At 52.4% G+C, this 24,302-nt stretch overlaps 10 protein-coding genes across 10 annotated transcripts; 7 read left to right on the top strand and 3 right to left on the bottom strand.

Annotated features, from left to right (window-relative positions):
- Positions 1–81: 81 nt before the first annotated feature.
- Positions 82–4,912, top strand: B0H18DRAFT_961096 (uncharacterized protein; the record flags this gene model as incomplete). Its single annotated transcript, XM_048043032.1, has 19 exons — positions 82–85; positions 251–285; positions 431–815; positions 912–1,033; positions 1,106–1,381; positions 1,432–1,665; positions 1,725–2,027; positions 2,163–2,314; positions 2,356–2,641; positions 2,692–3,165; positions 3,218–3,313; positions 3,449–3,617; positions 3,650–3,704; positions 3,728–3,758; positions 3,787–4,093; positions 4,147–4,197; positions 4,241–4,378; positions 4,426–4,595; positions 4,730–4,912. The coding sequence occupies 19 exons, from the start codon at positions 82–84 to the stop codon at positions 4,910–4,912; spliced, it is 3,471 nt and encodes a 1,156-aa protein (XP_047885437.1).
- Positions 4,913–5,588: 676 nt separating this feature from the next.
- On the bottom strand, positions 5,589–8,364 carry B0H18DRAFT_961095 (uncharacterized protein; the record flags this gene model as incomplete). The annotated part of the gene is made up of 12 exons (XM_048043031.1): positions 5,589–5,766; positions 5,812–5,937; positions 6,000–6,061; positions 6,118–6,300; positions 6,352–6,591; positions 6,645–7,013; positions 7,063–7,232; positions 7,298–7,429; positions 7,477–7,566; positions 7,638–7,802; positions 7,852–8,019; positions 8,055–8,364. 12 exons carry the CDS (start codon positions 8,362–8,364, stop codon positions 5,589–5,591), a joined length of 2,193 nt encoding a protein of 730 aa, XP_047885436.1.
- Positions 8,365–10,214: 1,850 nt separating this feature from the next.
- On the bottom strand, positions 10,215–10,617 carry B0H18DRAFT_890065 (uncharacterized protein; the record flags this gene model as incomplete). Its single annotated transcript, XM_048041290.1, has 2 exons — positions 10,215–10,408; positions 10,479–10,617. The coding sequence occupies 2 exons, from the start codon at positions 10,615–10,617 to the stop codon at positions 10,215–10,217; spliced, it is 333 nt and encodes a 110-aa protein (XP_047885435.1).
- Positions 10,618–11,861: 1,244 nt separating this feature from the next.
- On the top strand, positions 11,862–12,122 carry B0H18DRAFT_1127212 (uncharacterized protein; the record flags this gene model as incomplete). The annotated part of the gene is made up of 2 exons (XM_048035264.1): positions 11,862–11,966; positions 12,033–12,122. The coding sequence occupies 2 exons, from the start codon at positions 11,862–11,864 to the stop codon at positions 12,120–12,122; spliced, it is 195 nt and encodes a 64-aa protein (XP_047885434.1).
- A 472-nt stretch (positions 12,123–12,594) lies between these two features.
- B0H18DRAFT_961093 (uncharacterized protein) lies at positions 12,595–13,677 on the top strand (the record flags this gene model as incomplete). The annotated part of the gene is made up of 3 exons (XM_048043030.1): positions 12,595–12,666; positions 12,753–12,971; positions 13,036–13,677. The coding sequence occupies 3 exons, from the start codon at positions 12,595–12,597 to the stop codon at positions 13,675–13,677; spliced, it is 933 nt and encodes a 310-aa protein (XP_047885433.1).
- A 440-nt stretch (positions 13,678–14,117) lies between these two features.
- B0H18DRAFT_890076 (uncharacterized protein) lies at positions 14,118–14,482 on the top strand (the record flags this gene model as incomplete). Its single annotated transcript, XM_048041291.1, has 2 exons — positions 14,118–14,232; positions 14,289–14,482. Coding segments are annotated over 2 exons (309 nt in total), but the record flags the coding sequence as incomplete, so codon positions are not given.
- Positions 14,483–15,117: 635 nt separating this feature from the next.
- B0H18DRAFT_818828 (uncharacterized protein) lies at positions 15,118–15,746 on the top strand (the record flags this gene model as incomplete). Its single annotated transcript, XM_048039277.1, has 3 exons — positions 15,118–15,324; positions 15,388–15,567; positions 15,621–15,746. Coding segments are annotated over 3 exons (513 nt in total), but the record flags the coding sequence as incomplete, so codon positions are not given.
- Positions 15,747–16,182: 436 nt separating this feature from the next.
- Positions 16,183–18,734, top strand: B0H18DRAFT_961091 (uncharacterized protein; the record flags this gene model as incomplete). The annotated part of the gene is made up of 12 exons (XM_048043029.1): positions 16,183–16,249; positions 16,309–16,578; positions 16,631–16,801; positions 16,850–17,056; positions 17,116–17,214; positions 17,274–17,378; positions 17,444–17,589; positions 17,636–17,989; positions 18,046–18,273; positions 18,294–18,509; positions 18,562–18,635; positions 18,698–18,734. The coding sequence occupies 12 exons, from the start codon at positions 16,183–16,185 to the stop codon at positions 18,732–18,734; spliced, it is 1,974 nt and encodes a 657-aa protein (XP_047885430.1).
- Positions 18,735–19,834: 1,100 nt separating this feature from the next.
- On the bottom strand, positions 19,835–21,191 carry B0H18DRAFT_961090 (uncharacterized protein; the record flags this gene model as incomplete). Its single annotated transcript, XM_048043028.1, has 7 exons — positions 19,835–20,056; positions 20,103–20,273; positions 20,306–20,529; positions 20,663–20,718; positions 20,769–20,778; positions 21,078–21,112; positions 21,181–21,191. 7 exons carry the CDS (start codon positions 21,189–21,191, stop codon positions 19,835–19,837), a joined length of 729 nt encoding a protein of 242 aa, XP_047885429.1.
- Positions 21,192–22,195: 1,004 nt separating this feature from the next.
- Positions 22,196–23,536, top strand: B0H18DRAFT_961089 (uncharacterized protein; the record flags this gene model as incomplete). The annotated part of the gene is given in 6 exon segments (XM_048043027.1): positions 22,196–22,326; positions 22,396–22,656; positions 22,791–22,953; positions 23,097–23,237; positions 23,257–23,451; positions 23,480–23,536. 6 exon segments carry the CDS (start codon positions 22,196–22,198, stop codon positions 23,534–23,536), a joined length of 948 nt encoding a protein of 315 aa, XP_047885428.1.
- Between the last annotated feature and the right edge of the window lie 766 nt (positions 23,537–24,302).

Below are 24,302 nucleotides of genomic sequence, written 5' to 3'. Positions count from 1 at the left end.
CATGGCCCCACGGCTTTCCCATGGCCCGTGTACCCTCCTTAATACTCATAAGATGGTGACTCATGCATCTTGTGCACTCAGATGGGTACGTGCTGATCTGTTATTGCAGTTGAGATACCAACAGTGGTTCACAGCGGTACGGCGGACCTGCCTTTTTTGGCCTGCATGATGCGTCAAATGTCGCGCTACCGCGATGCCCGACTCCCGCCCTATTCCCTTGACATAACACATCGCCGATGATTGTCGTGAGGCAAGCATGCCGCGAGCCGTAGCAAGGCTGAATCGGTAAGTTGCATTTCTGAATACCTTGACGGAGAGACTAAGACCGTGGTGGTACATGTTCCGGTTTCGGAGTTGTAGTGTGTTTTCCCCGGGCTGTTCCCATGGCCCACAAGTGGCTGACGAACCTACGCTCTTGACTTCGACGCAGGCTGCCGACTCTCACTATGTCTGGCCACCACGATCCCCCCGGCGCGCTAACTACGGAAGTGATTATGACTCGGACTACGGGTCTGCGCCGTCGGTCCCTGACACAAACGACAGCATTCACTCCTATGCGCCGGACTCAGACATCTATTCCCCCAACACCTCGTTCGGTGCCAACACCTCGTTAGATGAACATGACCCCCGCGGTCAGAATATGCAGGTCATCCGAGACCTGGAGGCCTATGGTTCTGCCCAGAAGGTTGGCGTGGCCTCCGCTAACCGGGGGATCCCAGACGATTTTGGGACCTCTTCAGGCGGGTCCTCCCAGATGGTGATGAGCAGGAGGTCGTGCGCGAGGCCTTCATGGCGATTTGGGAGCTACAGAATCAGTGGGTGGCTAACAATCGAGACGGGCTTTTGATGAAGGTAGGATAATCCCATCATGAATCAACCAATTCTCGCTCATTCATCATGTATTTCTTCAGTCCATTACGGGGATGGCGGAACAACAGTTCTGGCTGATTCAAGATGTTTTGGCGAGGAGCTGGCAGTGGGACTTGCACACCGGCATACTGAAGCACTGGATTTCTTTCATCTGTTGCTTAACGTGAGTGGGCGGAGTGACATGTGTTCATGATGCTTGACGTTAATGTGACACAGTCTTGATTTCTGGCCGCAGGAACACAGAGCGGTCGCTGTAGTGCCAACGTTCGAGGAGGAGTTCGCCTTTCCCATCGCGTCCACTGTCAAGAGATACATGTCCGTCAGCGGGATGGGCTGGTCCAAGGTCACGATGAGTGTTGCACCCCGGACAACAATCAAGAACTCTGACGTGCAGTTTCGCATCAAATATGGCGCGGTCAGGCTCAACGGACACGAGAACAAACTCGGTAGGGAGGTCTTCCTTGTTATGGTGGCTCAGAGCAGAACAGAGTTCTTGTACCAAGCAAAGAAGGTAAGCCATCTTGTGGCGCGGCAGCTTATGTTCTCACAAGGACTATATAGATGGCCGCCGCCGTGCCGTCCCTCAAGAGGCTCCAGGGCTTCATGATCGTCATTATAGGAGATCTAGGCGAGGGTCATGACGGTCTCGAGTTCATACCGGCCTCGAGCTTCGACCCCGGTACACGGATCGAATGCTGCATGCTGTCGTACGAACGACAGGAGTTCGTCATGTTCAATCATCGAGCTGCGAGTGCAGTGGGGTTCCAGGATTGGGAGAACGATCCCAATTTCATGGTCAGTTCGAGAGGTCATATACGCCACTTGCACAGCCATACTCATCTCGTTTCGAACAGCGGTGGCTGGATCTCATTCAGCCAGGATCAGCTTCACCGAAGACGATGCCTCCTGACGCATTCCTCACATTCAACGCTCGCATGCAATCTATCCTCACCTGGCACTACCTCCATCAACTGAAGCCGCAACAGTGGACGAAGCATCCCCCTCTGCAGACTCGATCGAAAGATTGGGGAAACGTTGGCGCAGATCTTATGTCCATGATGCACGCGGCGTCGCAGCAGATCGCCGGCGGACTTAGTGGCATAGGAGGCCACGGTGGCAAGGCATTTTTAGGCGGCGGTATCGGACCATACGGTGAGGTCGGTCTGTTCAGGCAGGAGATGTACGACGGTGAAGATTGAGGCCACTCACTAGTCATATGTATATTACTACTCATATCCCATCTTCACTGATGCATGTGTATCATTATGAACCGAGTTTACGCGTCTTGCCAGGCATCCCAGTGGCGTGTGCAACGTGTTGCACGCGCGCTTACCTTAGTCCCGCGGTCCGGAAGCGCAGAATACAAGAAGCAAGGATGGACCGATACAACAAAGCTGTCAATTGTGTCATGGATAACGCCGATGGGAAAGGCGTGTAGATGTAGGTGAGTACAACTCCATCCCAACACTCTTGTACTGAACTCAGAGCCGCCATGCCCAGCCATACTCATGAGGGGCTCATCTCGTACTTTCAACAAGTCTTCCACTTCCTCTATACCTATGCCTACCTTCATGCATCCAATAACGCCCATCTCTACTCCTCGGGTCAGGTATCCGGCCTCACCTCGGCCAGCTCGTACTTACTTCAAGACGGCTCGGGCGGGTGGATCAAACCCGATCTGTGCCTGCTCATTTTCTTAGGTGCAGCGGCGCATGTCTTGGTCTTGCTCGAGGTTTGCGTCTCCCAGTCCGCCCCCAATATCATGGGCAAGGTGAGTCCTTGTACCTATCGCTCATTCACCGCTAAAACCATCCTCTGCAGATGGAGAAACTCCTGGGTGTTACGGCTCAGCCTGCCCTCTCGATGTTCTTCGTCTTCGTGCGAGAGTCAAAGATCAAGTCACCTAAGCTCCTCACACACGTCTGGGAGAGAACTTGGGTTCACTCCAAGACTCGCATGGCGACCCCTAGTGGCCTCTTCAAGTACAAACCCGCTCGCAAAGGGTTGGGGAGGCGATGGGGAAGGGGGACGACACTGCAGAGAACGCTAGTGTCTGAGGCAGGCGGGTTTCGACAGATTATCAGGACCAACGATCTCACCTTCGCCCCCGCCGTTTACTGGAGGAGGGGCACTGCAAGGCCGGCGGTAGATCAGGTGGAGTTGGACAATCTGGTTCTCCACGGAGCAGCTCGAGCCTATATCGTTCTGGCACACCCATGGGACTTCCACAAGGTCCGACGCGCCAGTATAGAGAAGCATGCACTTCCCCGAGTACTGCAAGACTTTGTTTCTTTGGTGAGTTCCAATGCCTCTGTACTCTACTAGATCTCACTCCATCTGGACGTAGGAGATATCCCGTGATGTTGGCAAACCATGGGTTCGCTCCCCCTATGCCTCCCGGGCAGCTGTAGCTCGTTTCAGGGACGAGCTGCTCAAATCACAGGTTCTTGCTGTCAAAGTGTTCGCTGCCATGGCGGCGCATCCGCCCACCTCGAGGATGTTCTACTCGCTACACCACGGCATTAATGCCGTCATCCTCAATTTTCTCAGTAGGCACCTCCTGGGCTATCCAAACTAGGAAGTCGACCTCAACACGTATCCCATTGCCCAGCAACTCAAGGGTCGAGTGACGATGAAATATGTCAAGTCCATGGTCACACACTGTGTTGCGGACGTCAGAATGGCGGTTATGACGACCGCTGGGGATCACTTGAGGGATATCGTGAAGGGGGAGCCCGCGGTGCAAGGTGTGTGGGTTCCAAGTGCCTACAATGTATAGGCAGTGGCAGCTACGAATATATAAAGGACACATTACGTATAACAAATCTTCGTATGTATGTACATCGTTTTTGCCAAGGTCAATCCAATCTTCTTCCTCTTTCGCCTGGGTGAGGCTGTCGGTATGGGCATCAACAGATGTCTTCGCTGACCATGTCCGACGACCCACTGGCAACAGATCCCTGCCCACACCCCATGATTAATCTCGTTCTCTCCCTAACTGAGGCAACTGCTCTCGAAGCGGTTCTAGAGCAATGTCCACTGGCTGACCGAATTCTCCAATCAGTTCTGTGGTGTCTTTGGGACTCGGCCAATGCCCAGGGAAATTGGCTTGGAGCTACGGGCCGAGCAGCACCCTCGACACGCTCTAGTACACCCAGCTTTCCCGACGACGAAGGAACGGGAGGGGTGACAGGAGTAGAGTGGGAGGAGACAGGACAGCCTAGTGAGTGCACGTCTCGATGCATACTCCGGAGTACAAGCTAAGGACACTCCAAGATGCGAAAGAGGTGACAGGAACAGAGGATGATGCACCGCCTGAGACCAATGGTGAGTGCACAATTGTTTCCATATCAGTACTGCTTGCGAACAGACTACCAGTCTCAACAAGGCACACCGCGAGTCGCGCGCGTCATCAAGCAAAGCCCAAGAAATCCAAACATCATCGACGTGCTGACTACACTTTTGGAGAAACTTGTAAAAAGAAGACAGGCGGAGCAGCAGTCAGAAAGTGGGTTCAACGCAATAGGACGGCGATGGCTCTGGCCCCGTCTGTAGCACCTTTTCTGGCACGACTTGGAAGCGCGGTTGTTGCCAATTCACTGCAAGAATGTACAACATCTCTCGCTGGGTTGCTGAGAGATGGGGACGTTGGCGAAGGCTTCTTCGATGACAGTCTGCCGTCCATCCTGCAGCGATGCAAGCGAATCGAACGCAATGGCACCACAGTGAGCTTTCTAACAATCATACACTATCTCCAATTGCTATGCAAATGCACAAGGCAGGTTCCGTCACCGTCACTGCAGACTCTCATCTGACAGTTGATTCAGTCTGCATTGTCGTGGTTCGCTGACCATATCAGAAGTTTATCGCCGTCATGTCCGGGGACTTGCTGGAGCCCCGCCTCGTCGCACATTCATGTATTGGATTGCGGCGGCCAGCAAATTTGCAGCCGTTGCCCTTGGAGGTATATTGGCTTTACCTGTTAGATCTGGGACATCAGGAAAAACTGCCCGCAGGGCCGGAGCTCTTAGAATTGATTTGAAGATAGCCAAACCGGTTTGAAGCGACCAAACCGCTCAAACACGACTCAATACAAGTACCCCTGTTTAAAGGTGTCAGAAATCTATCAAACCAGTTGCAAGATTGCCTCGTTTGCTTGAATCAGGTTGTTGTTGTTTGGTCCTTACTATGAATACATCCATAGCAGCGCTCTCCGCGGGGAACATTTGAGTTTGGTATGATTGAAATGTCTTCAGAGAATAGCAAAAATATGTTTAATGACTTTCTTGTTCTCTCTCATTTGATTCAAAGCACACGGTTTCAGGGCCGCTGTTCCCTCAGGGTTGTTATTCCTCAATTTATTTACCCGCCCGGATAACGCACATTCATGAATTAGCTGTCATAAATATATCGATTTCGTACATGGGCGTGATGGGCGACGGTACACAGCGGCAATCCTACACGACGGGTATGCGAATGCGGTGGACATGGATACAACGTGAGGGGGCTGGATATCATTGGAGGGCAGCGGAGAGCGGTACAACAACAGAGCACAATAACGCCAGCGGAGATGATACGCATGAGGATGACGCCAGCAAAGACGATGCCAGCAAAGATGAGGAGAGAGGGGAAAGACAGTATCTTACAAGCGACCCTCCAACATTTGAGCCCTGTGGATAGCTCAGTCTTGCAACCTACTGATGAGATAACCCACGCACCTAGGCCTTATCCTTGGACGCAGCATTGGACGGCCCAGCCTGAGCGTTGTCGGGAGCACCACCCCTCGACCGCCACCTCGCCTTCACCTTCCCAGCGTTGATGAGAGGGTCTAGGTCCGCATTGGACTTCTCCTCGCCTTGCCCACTCTGCGAATCCACCCGAAGCCCAGCGAACACCCTGAACGATTGTTAGAAATGTAATCAAATAAAGTCAGCCGCCTACCTGATGTTCTTGGACAGACTGGCGTTCAGGGACTCCGAGAGGTTTTCCCAGCCCTCGTCATAGTCCTTGTTGTTCGGATTGGCCAACCGACGGATCATCTCCACGCCAGACAGCAGGCGATCGTACCTATTGAGTGTCAGAACTATCCTGTGAGATGACTGTAATATGTGGCCTACGCTGGGGCGTACACCTTCTCCTGGAATTCCACCGTGTTGTTGTCGTTCATCCACTCGTCCAAGGCCACGAGAATCTGACATTCGGATCGTCAAGCTTGTTAATGGCACATCAGTAGGCATAATTACTCACCGCACTGCACGCCAGGGCAATCATGTTGCTTGGGATGGTCTTCAACGCACCGTCAAGGTCAAACCGTTCTTTGCACGCCGGGCGAAACACGTCCGGGTTCTGTCCGCGGAACCATTGGTTAGCGATGACCTCGGCCACGCACAGACCATGGAACGGCATGTCCAGGTCTGGCTCCTCCCACAGCTGAGTGGCGTCAGTTAGCAGCACACCGCGAGCTCAAGATCGAAGACTTACCGATGGGTCAACCTCGGGATCCGGTAGCACAAGCTGCCCGTAGTGAAAGGTGTTGTTGTCTTTCAAGAACTTGATGCGATTCTCCCGGGCTTTCTTCACCTTCTGGTTGCGCTCGACAGCATCCACCGGTTTACCGTCGGCCCCAACCTCGGGCAGCCTGATAGACAAGAACTCTTTCTCCACCACGCGCTTCGCCTTCTGCTTGAGCTCCTGCCGAAGCTGGGGTGCAGCCTTGTTCACCTGGAAAACGTGAATATGGTTAGTACTGAATGATGAGGGGAGCTAACACGTACGTATGCGATGATCTTGTTCTTTGTCTTCTGGAAGGCCCAGTTGGGCTCGAACTTCTTCTGGAAGTCCTCCCTCTGGTACCTGACATTGCTCGTTATGAGCCGCTCAACGATGTCGGCAGTCGCCGCATGCTTCTCGGAGACGCCTTTCTTCATACGAGGCCAAGCGTTCTCCAGAGCAAGGTACACCCTAAGCTCTTGTTGGGCTTTCCCCAGAAGACTGCGGACGTCGACGTCCTCCATGAGCTTCTCATACGCGCCAGCGGTAGGCTCATTCTTGCCCGCATCGGACTTCTTCGCGTCGGCCTTCTTCCGCGGTTGCCTCCTCTTCTTGCCCTTCGACTCGGACTCTTCCTCCATCTTCACAATCATCTGACCGAGAAAGCTTCAGCCCACAGTTCAACTGGCGGAGATGGCTTACCTCGTTCGGAGCTTCCTCGTCTTTCGACAACAACTGGTCCGCGCTCTCATCCTCGTCCTCGCCATCGCCGTCCGAGCCCTTGTACGAAGAGCCTTCTCCGTCCTGTGAGTCATCCACGTCCATGGGAGATGGCTCTCTCCTGCTGGAGTTGCCCTTTGCCACACGTTTGCCTGTCAAACGTCTCTCAACCTGTCGACCATATGGAGACACCTTCTCCGGAATGTGTTGTACTCACCTTCAGCCTTCGATGAGCGTGTCTCCTTCCCTCGGGGATCCCCCTCCTTGTCGCTGGTCTCCAGCTCATCCTCATCTGTGCTGTCAAGAACGATGGGAGCGGCTTTCTTCTTCGCCTTCGCAGTCCTCGAGCCTGATAAAATGTTAGGCTACTGAAGTGCGGACGCTATGCTCTCTCACCAAGGTGTGCGGTCAAAGATTGCTCATCTTTCGGAGCCTGCGTTTTCGGCGGAGAAGTAATCGTGACCTCCACGATCTTACGCTTGTTACCTGTTGATAGCTCTTATGAATGATATCTTACCAGCACATGCGCAATCCTGAAACTTATCTGACAAACTCACCCGCTGCTGTTGCCTGTTCCGCTGACTGATCCTGACGTTGAGTCCTGGTCTTCTTCTTCTCGGGCTTCTCTGACCCAGATTCGCCATCGCTGTCCTCGTGGTCGGAAGAAGGCACGTTTTTCCTCTTGCGCGGCCTGGTAATGGGTGTGGACTTGCCCGGTGACCCTGGAGCAGCCTCAGACCATCCCTCGCCACTTGAACTGATTTTACTTACTTGGTTTCTTCCCTTCGCTCTTCGGCGGTATCACTAGCTCATCGGTCCCAGACCCAGCACCGTCGTCAGATCCCCCAGCCTTTGACCCTTCCTCAACAACGTCCTCATCCTCCTCCTCGGCCATCATGGCCTTGCTCTTGGCTTGGACATCTGCATCTCTCTGTAGCGCTGTGTACCGTGACAAAGTAATGTAGGGGACGTACCTTCCTGACGCTCCTTCTCACCAGAGACCGCCTTGGACCCCTGAGCCATGGTCGACCGAGCCAGTGCGTCCAACTCCTTCTCCGTCATGTGCGAGAATGCGGGTCGCAGCCCCTCCTTCGTAACCTTGAGCCGAGCTGCATAGCTCATGGCTGGTACAGCACCAGCTTGAGAATCAGCTTTGCTGGTCGAAGACTTGGCTGCCACCCCTGTGCCAGCAGACTTCTTCGCCGCAGGGGTCTTCGCCTTGCTCGCCGCCGGGGTCTTGACCTTGCTCGCGGCCGCAGATGATCGGGTATTGCGCGAACCCATGTTGTGAGACGATGAGCGTGAAAAGATTGAGCAAAGATGATGAACTAGGGGTTGAAAGTCTACCTTCAAACTTTGGCCATAACGCTAAACCTTGAGCTTCTGAACCGGAGACGCGGAGATGCGCGGAACTGAGGTCCGCTCTCTCCGAAGGACCGACGAAGGGCTTATAGTCTCAAGCGATTGCAAGAGCTATGGGCAGCGGCAGAGCATGAGGGCGGTTTTCCACAACATAGCCAACGGGCAAGGAGACGTGGTTTCATTGCAGGGCAGGTAATCAAGGTTGCCCAGGGCATAACGTACGTACAGGGCGCTAAGGTTACCGAAAATGTGAATTGCCGGCCCAGCCGTTACGGCCTTCCTTTGTCCACCTGTCTATCTCTCTGTCCGTGTGCAGAACAATGGACGCGCGACACCCGGTAAAGTGGAGGTTGAAGTGAGTAATGCGTGACGAAGGAAATGCAACAAAGTCGCCATTTCGAAGACCGAGGGCTAGGCCGGGCTCGTACAGACAGAGCTCGCCTCCGTCGAACTCTCCAACCGCCAAGACGACACAGAGTGACTTATCTTGCTTGTCTCTGTGAGCCAGAGTGGCCACGTTCAGGTTGATGACAAGTGACAGGAAGGGATAGACCAGAGAACTGGCATTCCCAGGTAATACCTCCGCGTCCATGCGTAGGTCTTCATAGTCCAAGCAAAGCGTTTCCTTGAGCTGTATATATATTTAACCACTCAGTTCAGTGGGTAGATAGAGCCACATACCTGCTCTGCCATCCATTCAAACAGGTTTTGGAAGACGGATTGCAAATTGTCGTAGATGTCTTTGTATTTACCGGTGTCTTGAGACGGGTAGGGAAGCATTTGGCCGTAGTTCGTTCGAGTATTGTCGTCTTTCTCAATGAGTATTGGGTGTGCGTCGACTGGCACATCATGGCCCTGTGATAGCCTATCCTCAGCAAGAGGTATCATACGGACATTAGAGACTTGAATGGAGGCACTGACCCTTGTCCCGTGCCGGTTATACCAGGCGAAATGAAGAGCGGGGAAGCTGAAATCTCTTCCTTCCGATGAGGAGCACGTTTCTCTGAGATTCTCCCCCTGATCTTCAAACAAGCAACCAAGTTGGATATGAGCATCTCGCGGATCTCTTGCGGCATGTTGGTGAACAGGCATGCCACGAGAGACCCCCTACTGTCCTGGATTCAAATGGGACCCCTTTCAAACCGTGAGGTACACAGAGTTAACAGTTGGATATTCGCTTACGGTGCGAGGCCAGGCCTAATGGCAACATATTCCTTGGCTTTCCGTCCTTTAGTGCCATCTTGAACAGTGGGAGACAGCTACAGATAGGTTGCAACCGATGAGAATGAGCCTACACGGTTGCATGATCGAATGAAGGGAACATACCAGGGCTTGCAAAGCCTCCGGCGTTTCGGGTTTCAGCGCTGCTGCAGCCAGCAATCGCTGAGTCTCCGTCCAAACAAATGCTTCTTCATGGTCATTAGGCACCGGGTACGCACGATGCCCATCGAGGCTGAGATTGACGTCCGTCATTACGATGCATGTGCCCGGTATCTTGTGATTCGTCATCTCAACATCGGGCTGTTCGCCGTGGATTTCGTCCTCATCTTTGTACACATCAGACAACGGAGAGGGAGGGTCAATCGCGCCTTCGACGTAGGCATCTCTGCGGAAGAGATTTTGACTGGCCCGGGTGAGCGGAACCACGTCGCTGGGGGGATTGGCATTGGGAAGTAGGCAAGCCGCCCACATTTCCCTGTTCCTATCCACGGAAGTGAAGTTGCTAGCACCATATATAATCAGCATAGCGCGTTTCAAACGTCTCTGGAAACTCACTTGAGTATCAAGGAGCCGAACAATTTATCTGAGTGCTCGAGATTGGAGCAATCAAGCGCGTCCGACGACACACCAAGTTCTAGCAGCATCTGAGGAGAGTACAGCGCGTCAAATTGCAGAGGTAGCTGTCCTCGTATACGCTCTATAGCCGGAATGATACGCTGAATGACTATATCACCTGCCGTAGTATCTGAAGACCTATGTTAGTCACGGCGAGCTGCGCCGCCGCCCAAGTGACCGCGACTTGTTGAAGTACTCACTTGGGTCGGGATCACGTAGAACGTTAGCGACCGTCCAAGCAAAGAGACCAACTGATTGTACGAGCTCTTTACGCTGATCAGCTAGAGCTACCAGCAGGACAGCGTAGATAGATCCTGCCAGAGAGGGCGCATGAGCCATATTACTTGGTCGCTGTAATGTCAAGCAACCTACCCCCTGATGCGATTGCCGAGAATTTGCTTCCAATCTCGTTCCAGTACACAAATGTTCGTTCGCTCGGCGCAAACTGGCGACCCTGGATATACTTCTCATACACCTGGGTGACGCTCAGGTCGTTGGCGCGTCTTATGCTGTCCCAGAGACTTCAGATTAATAGACGGAACAATCAAATATGTTTGAACTGACTTTGAGGTTTTGCACACCAACTGCATGTAATGCATGATGAGGAGGAAACTGACGCATTTGTCGGCAGTTGTAATTCGTGAACATCTGTGAACAATCGATTCCAGAGTGTTGTCGAGGAATCCGCTCCCATGGTCTCCTTGTTTTAACAGCACCCGTATGGACGAGAGCTGAGAGCGGCTGCCGTCTGAGCCTAAGTCGATAGATGCAGAGAGGCGGGCAAAGAATGCTCCGATGGCTGGCGTCGACTGGTTGAACTGGTCTCGACGCTTGACCCATCTCTTGACTGAGGTGCCGCTCTTACAGTGCGTGGGAGGGAGGACTTCTCTGTCTGCTCTTCTCCCAGGTTTAGTGGGTTGCTTGTCGAGCTTTGCCGTCTGAGTGACCCGGTGATGCGTCAACTTCTTGGAAGTCTGGCAGCGCTTTGAACGACGCAGACCGGGTTCGTCCTGCCCATTTGAGTTCGGAGTATCTGCAACATGTTGTCAGATGTATCTGCGTACAGCACAAGAGACAATAACGCTCACCGTGTATCTTCTCCCCATTCCCATCCAAGGCATTGCCGTGTTCGTCTGACTGGTACGAGAACTTGTCCGCGTCGGTGATAAGTTGTAATCTGTCTCGAACGGCAGGTAGAGCGGCGTGGAAATCTTCGTACTGGGTCAAGAGCAATTGAAGGGCCTGACTCTCCTCTTCAGAGAGCGTCAGGACGTGCTGTGGTCCGGGAGCCATGACAGGGGGAGATCACGGTGGTTAGGCGCCGATTTTCCGAGCTCAGTAGGAGTTGGGATACGTAGCTTGTTCCGGGTCTGAACCCGTTCAAACGACAACCAAGATCAGGCCCCCGTCCCGTCCCGAGCCTCGACATCTACGACCCGGCCCTGGAGACGTTTGGTCCACCAAAGACGAGCCGATTCTTCTGTCTTCGTCTTCCCCTCCCTCTCACCAGCGTCCCGGTGCTGAAGCTCTCGAGCATTGCGATGACACCGTACGTGATGGACTACGCTGCCAGAGCGCTCACAATGCCGCCCATGTGCTCGATGAAGTGCAACTTCATCAAAGTGGACTGGATCTGGCCGGTAGGACTTGCCAAGCCTCGCGAATACCTGGAGGCAGAGTGGAGGGTGGTGAGGATGCCTGATCCCATGGGTCTGGTGGCAGTGCGTCCGCGACCTGGACAGCCGGGGTGTCAGGTGCGACGGGCAGGCGAGGGCAAGGAGGTGCGCTGGGAGAAGCTCATTAAACTGGGCTCGGACGCGGAGAACCCCATCGTTGTAGTCTGAATGGGAGAGGGGTGTAGGGACGGAAGAGGTGCGGTTTGTGGGGGGAAAGCTAAGATTTTGTAACGTCTATTGTATTGATTGCTTTCATTGAAATCTTACATGCTTGTGGTGAACAACAACCTACTGAGACATAAGACGGCAGGCCCATAAGAGGCGCACAGGTGAATCAAAGCACCAAACCGGAGCGACGTCTCAAGATCTCAATGCTCTTCTGGGCGCCTGAGATGTGGCCCAGCGCCTTGTGTGGCTTCGGCGCTTGAAGGTGAGAACTTGCTTATAAACGATTATCTGCAACTCAAACGTCTTCAAAGTGGTCGCAACCTTCTTTCGACACATCCCAACACTTGCTCACTCCCCATTCCATCTCACTATGGTTGCATCGCCAATCGTTGACAGTCGCCTTCTCTCCATAATTGCGGACGACACGCTTTACGGATTTGAAGCCAACTGCAGATACGCAACACCGTGCCCCATGGCCCCAAACGTCGACCACGTTACGGTGCTCTGCCTGGATAAGGATCACTTCGGGGAATACTATGACTATGTGAGTACTTCTGAAGTATCCGAGCAGCGTCGTGCTTCATTCTTTTCCCTCCAGTGCCTAACCGATCAATGTCCGATGAGTCTCAGTTCTTACCAGACGAATCCAGACGACGTGGACACGATTCTGGAGCGCGCCGTCGAGCTGCGCGACCCCCAGCCAAGTTTGGGGGATGGATCTTCATGGGCGCCGTCCCTTCCATGTACCGGGACGGTAACCTCCTACGTCGTCTTCTGAGTCCGACGCCAGTCCCCGGGGCGCGAAGGCAACCGAGAGCAGTGTTGGTTGAGGGGCTGTTCTTTGTGTCGGTGCGTCTCAAATGTCTTGCGACATAGCTCCATTGTTCACAGTCATGTCTTTGGCAACGTACAGGACGGGTCTGACCCAGTCTCAGTGCCTCTCATTGGGGTTGTCGACGCCACTGGGAAGGAGATAACCATCCCTGGGCCGCTCGAGCAGCCCATCCTGCGTCAGGGACTACGGGACGCAAACAATGATAAGCCTGTGCCGAAGGGGAAGAGCCTTGCAACCTTCGACCTGTACGACCCCGCGCTGCAGACGTTCAGGCCGCATCGCATGGAGGAGACGTTCCCCATCCGCCTGACGCTCCCTCTGCGGAGTGTGCCGGTTTTCAGGCAATCGGAGGTCCAGATGACCGTTTTTGCGCATAGGTATGCGACGGGCCGGCCGATTGTGGGCAGGAAGCCCATGTGTTCCATGAAGTACAACTTCATGGGCCTGGACTGGATTTGGCCGGTGGGTCTCCCCGAGCGCCGCAGCTACATGGAGGCGTCCTGGACACATGTGGTGCGGGGGTGGCCTTCGTACAAGCGGATTGCCATTCGGCCGGAAGTTGGAGAGGATGGGTGCATTGTGAAGTTGGCAGGGGAAGGCGTGGAGGCGGGCGTGCAGCCGAAAATGGAGGAGGATATTGACGGCGATGAACTGGGGGGAGAGGAGGTCTGGGAGCTCGGTTCGGATGGGTTGTACCACATTCAAGTTGTCTCTGCCTAATTTACTTCACGTTTCTGTTCTACCGTGACGTATGTGTTTCTATTCTTCCAAACTGCATGCATAGTATAAAGTGTCCTACGTCCGTCTATTTGTACCAGTCCAGTAGTTCTGATTGTATATAACAGTGTATTACTTGCCATTGATGCGTGAGATGTTCAATGCTTGGACTTGATTTGATGAATGATTGAACTTGGTTGGCCAAAGCGCTTTATAGTGCACCAGCAGCGGAAACATTTTAAACCTCAAACCAGATGGTAGAACCAGTTATCATTGCTATACAAATGGCAGAAGCTGCCTCAAGACGTTACAGAACCTTGCAACCACTCTCGACCTGTTCCAATACATTGAAAGGTGTCCCAACGGGTTGAAGGTTTTTCCAATCTGTTGGGCGCCCCAAGTGTTTTTCCTGATGGAGGGTTGAACGTACTGATGTCTTGTCAGGTTCTATCTACACTCTTGCAATCGTGGCTATCGCAAATATGCGTGTGCCCCTGATGAAATCCATAGGGAACTTCGCATGGCAAGTGTCCAACGTTCTTCGAGATCTGGATCCCGGTACGTGCTCGAGACATGCCTGATATTGGTATGTGGTGTAATGAGTTTCGAACTAGCTACACCCGCAGGTCAGACGGTTATTGAACACATCATTCCAGCTGTCGCCAGCCTACGCCAATCAGTTCCATTGACGTTCGATACTCTCTTCCATAAGGATGTCCTGACCGAACTCTGCATGTCCACGGACATGATTGCATGCTGGAACTTAGAGCAATCCGACGAAGCTCTGAGCTGGCTGGATCTCAAGTAAGTCGTTCCAGAACTCTACGTATCAATTGGTGATACTGTTATTCACCAACTACAATAGCACGTTTACTCCCATCCCCAGAAATCTTGCTGTGGGCCCCGTGTTCTTTGATGCTCCAAGACCCTCAGAACCTCCACCTAACGTCCATTAGCCAGTGCCTGTTCCGACATGAACGTCGCAACATGGACATTGTTGATCCTCCATTGCCTCTGACTGAATTGGATGATGTCAGCGACGATGAAATAGAAGAGATGGGACCCTGCGCCAAGGGCAAAACCACAGAACACCCTGCTCAGCTGACGGAAAAGGTCACACTGCAAGGGTACGAGCTGGGACTGGACAAGAACCTCACTTTCCCAGTGCCGAAGGACGAAGACGAAGTGTTTACGTGGACGGAAGAGCAATGTTCTCTCGCCGAGGCAGCCGCAGAGCCTCAGAGTATTTCTGAGTTGAGGATCAAGGTACGCCTTTCCGCCAAGCACCCGCATTTCTCTGACCTGTCCAAGCTGTCGGGGATGTATAGGGACGGTGGCCGTGTTGATCGCAGCAAATACGTGAGGGTTTTGCCCTCCATTATCAGGTATAACATATCACTGGTTGCGCACATCTGGAGAGCTTAATTGCATTGAAGCGCTCCGCTCAGAATCGAGGACGGCCACGGCTCTTTGGTGGCATGCGTGTTCCCATCCATGCCCAATCATATGCAACAGATGCTGATAGCCTACTTGGTGGCAGCCTTCGAGGCTCAGTCCGCAAATCTTCAGGAAACTGACTCCGCGTCAGAGGGCCAAGAGTACTGCTTCCCAGCTCTCCACTTCTCATGGTACAATCGTCACGGAACAAGGGTATGTGTTTGACACTAGGTTCCTCTACGTAGGCCCAAGGCTGATAAAGGGGTGCATCAACAGGGACATGAAATTCCTACGAGCTCCCATCCCATCCTCTCAGAGAAGGACGATCATTCGCGGACTAACTACACGCAGATGCTCCCCTACCCCTCCCGGGACATGAGCAAGTTCGAGGAGATATATCAGAATCTAGAGGAGATATTCCAAGGTGTTTTTGAATGGATGGCGGAGCATGCAAGAGTTTCATTTTTGACATTCTCTGATCTGGGCTGACAAAAAGACAATAGATCAAGTGCTGGCTGCCCGAGGAGTACCACGACCTTAGTATGGACGCAGAAGTGCTTCCGGGGAATGCGCACTCAATAGTGCATCCATTCCTGTTGCTTGTCGTAAACCTCAATGTCACCACTTCAGCTCACAGGGACCGGCAAGACAAAGCTCTGTGTGTCGTGCTTGTTATCGGAGATCACACCGGTGGAGAATTATGTATGTACGAACCCGGCCTCGTCTTTCCACTGTGCAACAGCGACTTTGTAGTGTTTCCATCATACCGGATTACTCACTTCAATCTACACTTCGTCGGGTGCCGCGCTTCTATAGTATTCCATACAGACAGGGAGATGGACAAATGGACGAATGGAGGGCGGAACGGTTGGGAAGGGAACAAACATTTCCATTAATATTGACGCCTCTGTCATTACATCTACGGGAATATATTCCAATACATTGACGTTGCCGCTTAACCTCCCCTGACTGCCGTGCTACTGGGCTGCTCAAACTTCATTCTACACTGACGTGTTGTGCTCAAGTCTGAGGCCTAAGTTTTAGTCTGGACAACTCGGAGCTACCAGAACGATGCTTGGCGACAGTGGACCGGAGTTCGGCGGCTGCTCCGCATCTCCGCAATCGTCAACAATCAACGGTGCGTTGCCACCACATCTTGACTCTCTCTCTGTCTTGCTGCCTTCTTCATTCAACTAGTTATGGTCACACGTCAAACGAGGGCTGGTTCAGCTGCCGCGGCCAGCAAGTCGAAGCCGCAAGCCGGCGGAAAGAAGCAGACGACCTCCAAGGCGGCGGCGGCGGCGCCTGCATCTGCGACCTCGAGCAATGCCGAAGCTCTCAAGCACATGAAAGAGGTGGTGAGGATGACGAACCCAGATGCCTCGGAAAAAGAGGTCACAGCAAAGGCTCGTCGCCTTCTTGCGGACATGAGGAAGGCACCCACCGAGGAGAAGGATCGCCTGCAATGTACGTCACAGCGGTCGTCACTGCGTCGACTTTCTAACTACCCCCTGTGAAGCCATACAAGCAAAGAGCAAGGTTATGATGGAGGAGGATGCCGATGGTGAAGATGACCCTGAAGTTGTAACGGCTGATGAGCAGCCGGGCAGCGGAGACGAGGAGGCGCGTTCGACTCCCTCTGAGCATGAGCCGGCTGCGTCGAAGGTCAAGGGCAAGGCAGTGGCGAACGGTGAGTTGTTGATGCAGACGGTCACTGAGCTATCTCATGATTATACAGTTGAGTCGCCTCCCAAGCCAAAGCCCCGCCCGAGGCCGCACAAGAGAAAGGCTGACCAGGTGTCAGACAAGGCAGACAGTGACGCCGAAGTTGTTGGGAGAGCTCCGGATGGGCCTGATAAGAAGAGGACGAAGACGCAGAGCCCTGGCAAGTCGGCTGGAGCTAGGCGGGTGCCATCTGGGGAGCATAGCTCCCCTACTACATCGCGTGAGTGGCCAATAATCTTGTATTGACACTTGCTTCTAATGTACACAACTTACTTGAAGCGGGATCGCCCGGGAAGAAGAGGGTCGAGGTCGTCATTCCGATGGATCCTCCGCTGCGAAACTTGTCCAAGGAGGAGCAGGATGTGGCTGATCGACTCCGTAAGCCAACTTTACCACTATACACATCTTTGACAGACTTATTGCGTTGTGCGAGACAGGCATACGTAGTGGGAAGAAGGTTGCGCGGGTGCAAAGTGAAGAGGAGAGCGAGAAGGATCAGCTGCCCGATGACGATGCAAGTTTGGAGAACTGGGAGTCCCAGAGTGAGTTGCCTTGCAGAGTATACATGGCTAACTAAATAACCAGTTGTGAGACCCCCGCGAGTCAGCTCGAGGGGTCGCCAAGAATAGACGGCATACCGAGGACGGCTCGGGGGATGACAGCGAGTCGTACCAAGTCTCCGACAAGGACCCTAAGGAAGACAGCGACCAGAGCAAGGCCGAGGAGAGCGGCTCTGACATCGACGACGACGAGGTATGTGGAATATGTGGATGGATTACAGCACTAACGTAGTCAACAGATTATTGTGAAGTCGGAGGAGAAGCCGCAGCCAAAAGTGAAGGTTGCGAAAGCCAAGGCTCAGGGCAAGAAGAAAGGCTCCAAGGCGTCCAAGGACGAGGACCCATATGCCGAGCTCGACCTGGAGCCGATGAAGAGTTTGGTGCAGCACACCCAGCTCGAGTTCAGGGTTTATCTGAGCCTCGAGAACGCGTGGCCCCGCAAGAATGACAAGGTCATCGACAGGTGGGACGCTCTGTTGATGATGTACGACAGGGTCATCAGCAAGCACAAGAAATATCGGGCACCCAAGTTCAAGGAGAGATACGATGAGCTGATCGAAATAGACTCCATCAGGAAAGAAATGCGTAGGAGGGTGAGTGTTAGCCTTCAATTGTGATATCTGGCTGACTTCCACTTTTACGGCTTCAGGTCTACAAGCTGGCAGCGCAGTTTCGCCAAGAGGTGAAACAGAAGGCCAAATGTGTCGTGGAGAAGGAGTTCTTGTCCCTCAAGGTGTCAGACGTTGGTCCCAACGGTGACCGGTTGAGCTCTGTCACCCGTGCGGACAAGCTGCAGAATGCCCTGGAGGCGCGTATTCGGTTCCTCAAGGACGGGGATACCTTTCACCACGGCAACCTCAAGATGCCGGATCCTGAAGTTGAACCATCGGTGCGCAGACCATCCAGATGATAACAGAATGGTTTGCTCACATGGAGCAGCTGTGGGTGGCGGAACGTGACGCCCCGTTCCACAACAAGGCTATCGCTGAAGTCATGGCTCGTCAATGGTGGCTCGGGCAGCATCCTGAGGCACTGCGCCCCGAGAACCGTGAACACTTCGACATCAACACGGTCCCTTTATCGAGCAACATGATTGCCCTTGCGTGCAGCACGGTGAGTGTCCTAGTGATGTAAACAATGTACAGTCTGATTTAGGAGTTGTTAGATACTTGTGACTCTGGACGAGTCGCTCAAGGGCAACATCACCATTAACTTCAACGAGAAGACATACACGCCGGAGTGCGTCGAGCCTGCAGATCAATTGATTGATTCAACATTGATACTGACGTATTTATTTGCAGGCACGACCACTTCAAAGCTGGTATCGACATGCTGTGACGGTTGGCTGATCCCAAGAGCCCAGCTTTCAATGAGGGGATCAGCAAGCTGGTCAAATCAATGAACAAATTGCTGGCCAATGGCATACGGTAGGTGCAGTATTTTCTCAAAACACTTGAACTACTGAAGGGTCTCTGGCCAGAACTGTTGCGCGGATCGCCGAGCCTGAAGTTGCGGAGCAAGATGGATCACGCGCCGCGGTCTTGAACCTCAACCTCGACATGGATCTTCTGTCGGCTCGCTGGCGGAAGAACGTGCAGGTGCCTTCCACGAGTGCTAATCAGGAGGCTGCTGGTCCTTCGTCGAGTACGCAGAGTTCGCTGCCGGCGGCTTGAGGATGGGAGAAGCAAGGGCATACTCTGAGGTGAGCATAGTGGTATTGTCTGACGTTCATTTATAACACAACATTGCCTTCATGTCAACAGACGGTGTAGGACTACCCTGATGTCTCCGACCTTGCTGGTCGATGGTAAATACTTGTCCGTCATGTCTGTATTCGTCATGCCTTGCCAGGTCTCCTTTTGTATCATTGCCTGCCGTTCACCCCTCCAGCTACAATACCTCGTGTCTCTCTGTACGTCAACCGCTGGATGTTTTTTTACATATCACAATTGTATGCAATGCCCAATTTGATGAATACCATGAATTGTGAACCCTATGGTCCTCTAAGAGTGTATCTGAAGCAATTTCTAAGCGCTGCAAAATCATTCAATTTATTTAAACATACTATCAGAAGCTCTGAAAGCTCTCACGAGAGTTACAGAGTTCTCACCAGTGAGCTAAATCAACCCCAATAGGGCATCTGGGTGTCATGGGCGCCTAATTACGCCTCTTGCAAGCGCTCCGCGGAGCGCCGTTAACTATTCCAAGTGGTTTCCGTCAAAACCTCGGTCTTCAGATTAAGGGACTTGTATTGGAAAGTGATTGGGCTTTTCCAGTGCTGTTTAACTGCTCAAGAACTCTTGTTGACACTTTTGGTTCTCCTGGAGTCTAGGCAAGTGCTTGGTGGTTTGGGCGGTTTTCCCTGATGAAACTGCCATTCTGGAGGAATCACTAAGGTGTTTCATGGTGGTCCATCATAAGAACGATACCTTCGTACCTCAGGGATCGTAAAGGTTCCCCTTTGTGTTCCAGAAGTAGCTGTTGAGGTTCATATGGAACATATCGGGGATACTGGCTTCCTTGGTGAGTGATTTCAGACGAAATGATAAGATCACCACTGGAGCAGTGGAGCAGAATGCGTGCTGAGGAGCCACCATGGTGCCTGTCACACGGGATGGCTCGGAGTGTACATTCCGAGACCCGTTATGGCTGTGAAAGGCCTACACAATGCTTAGACGTGAATGGGACACATCAAATGTTACATACATGGTATTTGTCGGAGTTGCCAAGGGTCATCACATGACAAGAAGGACACAGGAAATGCCAGTCTTCCTGCACGGTGGCAATGTCAATGTTTCCAAGACAGTCTGTGCAGACGTCATGGTGACAAATGTCGCAGTTGATGAGGCCACCGCCATTGTGGCAAATGACACAGTTCTAGTGTCACAGGATAATCAGTCTGTGCATACCCACTGAAGGAACAGACACATCACCATGGATTCAAAATCATCCTGCTCATCATCAAACGACATGTCATCATTGTCAGACTGGTCCGTCACCTCATCTGGCTGCTCGTCTTCAATGAGGTCGTCTTGTGCCAAGGCATGAATTCCCGCCACAGAGAGGTTGTCGTGGTACTCCATGTGGGACAACCCCACGCTGCGCTTTGCATTTTGCTTTGTACGGGCCATTGCTATGATAGTACTCAATCATAATCAGCATAGTACAAGGGACACAAAAATGCCATTATACTCACAAGACAATGTAGGGCTTAGGCAGTTGATGGGATGAAAGGGGAAAGGACAGAATCTCTTGGGGTAACACACCCATCCTTATGCCCGTTGTTGCATCAGCTGAAAAGATCAGCTTCTGATGCCAAGGTCTGATACACATGTCCATGCACATGGTATGGGCTGCAGATAAGCCACGCACATGATATGTGCTGCAGATAAGATGCATCATTTCAATCACGTGACCTTCTCATGCTTCCGACATGTCCGAGTTTCAGATCTTCATTACACGTCACACAGACAGAGTCCACAGATTGTACACCGGTGCAAATAAACCAAATAAGCGAGATCAGCCATGAATGCATAAAGACTGGCCATGTCTTCATACAGCCATGGATGAGAGGAAGTGGGAAAACTGTACATAAAACAAAGAAACAAAGAGTGACTATGTAGTTCCATCTATGTGTTCAATAAGTTCAATTCATATTATGAGACTATATGATATATGTACCTTGAGTGAATGATCCTGTGTTGTGCCATACAATACTACATACAGATGCAGAAGCTGACAACCATCAGCATGACATACTACATATATGGAATGCACCACTCACCCATACCACATGTTTACTGCCTGCAATATGCCACGTCACCAAGGTTCAATATTGGCCCCTACTGGAAACAAATATCAGTGCAGTATTGCATACAGATTGAGAATGTACCAGATCATATGCATCTAGAATATGGACATGTGTGTAGCATGACCGTCAGATCCAAAGTACCCATACAAACAAGAGATGGTGCACACCAACCAAGTGTCAGTGCGGAGGCCCTCTTATGCCCAAATGACATATGCTTGTTTGTTATGACAGAGTCACAATGATGCCCCCAGAACCCAACAACACTGTAAACAAGTGACAGCACACACCAACCAAATACCAGCGAGGAGGCTCCCAAATACCCAAATGGTATATGCTTGTTCTTAGTGGCTGTAGTCACAGGAAAGCCCCTAGAGCCAAAGTAAACCCCCCAGAACCAATTACAACAGCAACTTCTAGAACCGAGTAGGTCAGCATTGTACACTCAAATGTGTACATACCTTATGTCAACGAGCAAAGCCAGGCTACCTGCATGCCCATGGCAACATGCAGATAGTCTGTCTAGGCTGGGACTGTTGCAAGGGCCAGGTTTTAGCAATAAAAATGGAGGGGAATGAGATGAACATGGGGGTTGGGAATGAGGAATGCAATCACCCACACCCATTATATGTGATAAGAAGAAAGGCTTGGCATCAGAGCACGTGCCAAATTGCTCTTAGCTATGACTCATCCATTGGCTTGTGAACAAGAATACATCTACAATTGAGTTAGTATGTGGAGATGGCTGATTGCATATATATATAGAGTCAGTCACACTATACAATATGATTAAGTGAACCATACTGTAGAGTACATTAGTAACATACATAGCATATGCAACAAAATCACTGAAATATGAATGTGTGTCCACAACTCAATTATTATGTCCATCACCACATTGGACACTAGAACAAGACTGTATATGTAAACATCATACATGACAATTTATTTTCAAACAGACTTGGTACACGCTGAGTACCCTGTGTGAAAGATGTCTACCCAGAGGCCTGGAACCCTTGCCATTTCAAAGGAAACAGTTATGCTGGGCTCTCCCAGCATGGGAGAGCCCAACCCAGCCATTCTGCACCGCAAACAGGCATGGGACAGGGCAAGTAGGGGTAGGTGGGTAGTGAGCATCCTGGGTCAACGGAAGTCGACCCAGAGGCATCAATCTGCTGAATGTTTGGGCAGAATTGATCGTGCTGGGCTCCCCCAGCATGGGAGAGCACAACACAAGTGTTCCGCACCTGGAACGGGCGCAAGACCAGGTCCGGCGGACGTGGTAGGTGGGGGCAGTCTGGGCCGAAAGAACTCAACCCAGCGAGTCCATATGTGTGCGGAAAAGCATGGTAACAATTGGGATGGGCTCTCCCAGGCATGGGAGAGCCTCAGCCAATCGCCACCGTGCTCGGCACATGGCACAAGGATGACGTGGGAGATCAAGGATGGGTGGTGGGCTGGGTGGACAGAAGTCCACCTGGCAAGTTTGGACCGACACACATGCGCACGGACCGGGTCGCGCTGGGCTCTCCCAGCATTGGAGAGCCCTACATGACCACTGCACACTACGAATGAGCGCGGGACAGCTTGGGCGGAAGTCAGCGGTGGCCAGCAGCCTGGGTTGAATTCTGTCAACCCAGCTGGACGAAACCGTCGTGCAAACACACGGTAATGGTTGCACTGGGCTCTCCCAGCATGGGAGAGTCCGTCGCAACCACCACCGTGCGAGACACATACGGCAGGGGTGAGGTATGAGGGTGAGGAGGGGCTTGAGGGCTGGGTCGACCAAAGTCGACCCAGGGAGAGCGAACTGTTGCGCGCACACACGGACATGGTCGTGTTGGGCTCTCCCAGCATTGGGAGAGCCATGTCCGTATGTTCCGCACGGCTAGCGGGTGCGGGACGGGCGGATAGAGGTTGAGGAGGTGGACGTGGGGCTGAGTTGGCAGAACACCGCCCAGCAGCTTCGCGCAGGCAAACATTTGCGTGGAAATGTTCACGCACAACTCTCCCATGCTGGGAGAGTCGTGTCCGTACGTTCTGCGTGGGCAGCGGGCACGGGACGGGCGGGTAGAGGTGCATGTGTTGGGTCGCACCCTGGGTGTACAGATCGTGCCCCAGGGGCTTAGCCCGGCTGGGCGTTCAACTGGAAACATCGACGCACGACTCTCCCATCATGGGAGAGTTGTGCGCGTATCATTATGCGGTGCACGGTTAGCGGTTGCGGGACGGGCAGGTGGAGGTCAAGTGAGTGAGTACCACCCTGGGTGCACAGATCACTACCCAGGGCCATCAGATGGCCGCGGATTCGTGCGCAACCGTTCGTGCATGACTCTCCCCTTTATTACTCACCTTGTTGTTCCCTTAACCCCTCCTACTCCTTCCCGTCTCGTTGGGGGACGTTCAACGCACGTTGTTGGACGCGACGAAGCTGAGGGACACTGCTCGAGCGAGGAGGATCGCTCGAGCACCCTCAGCCACAATTCTGGCAGGCCATATAGGCATTTTCTTGTATAAAACACCAGTCGTGAGCACAAAGTGATCATACATAAATGCCTGTACTTACCTGGGCCTGTTCTCATACTATATCGGGCCGGGATCTCGGCCACCTTAGCACTCGATGAGCCTTCCTCGCTGTATGTGCACTGTATGTATCTCAGGGAGTGTGTAGGGCACTGTTAAAATGTCCAAAGAACACAGGAAAAATGTTAGAAAAAAAATAGACTCACTGAGTAGAGCACAGTACACAAATTTGCGTCGAGAGTAGGGTGAGCCTGTCCGACTAGGAAGTCGGTCACACCACCAGAAACAGTTCCATACAATGCCTACACCCACCTGCATAGGCCGCAAACCCTGTAGAAATGCTCTAAGTGTTTACAAATGATCATACACTAGGTTGCAAGGCTCACAAGCGCTCACATTTAAGTGTGGTGCCAAGTTCAATTGAGGGGTCCGGGAGATTGAGCCATTGCTTACCATAAATGGACATCATCTCATTGAATGATTTCTCCTGAACCTAGATCTCAATGTATCGACCTCAGATGGTGCACAGGCATTGATTGGATGTTTATTAATGCACTCAAATTTATTCATAGCTA

Source organism: Fomitopsis serialis (assembly GCF_022376445.1).
Source record: "Fomitopsis serialis strain Sig1Antser10 chromosome Unknown B0H18scaffold_240, whole genome shotgun sequence".
Lineage (NCBI taxonomy): Eukaryota > Fungi > Basidiomycota > Agaricomycetes > Polyporales > Fomitopsidaceae > Fomitopsis > Fomitopsis serialis.
Note: the sequence above shows the minus strand (reverse complement) of the source record. Positions and strands in the feature narration are given on the sequence as shown.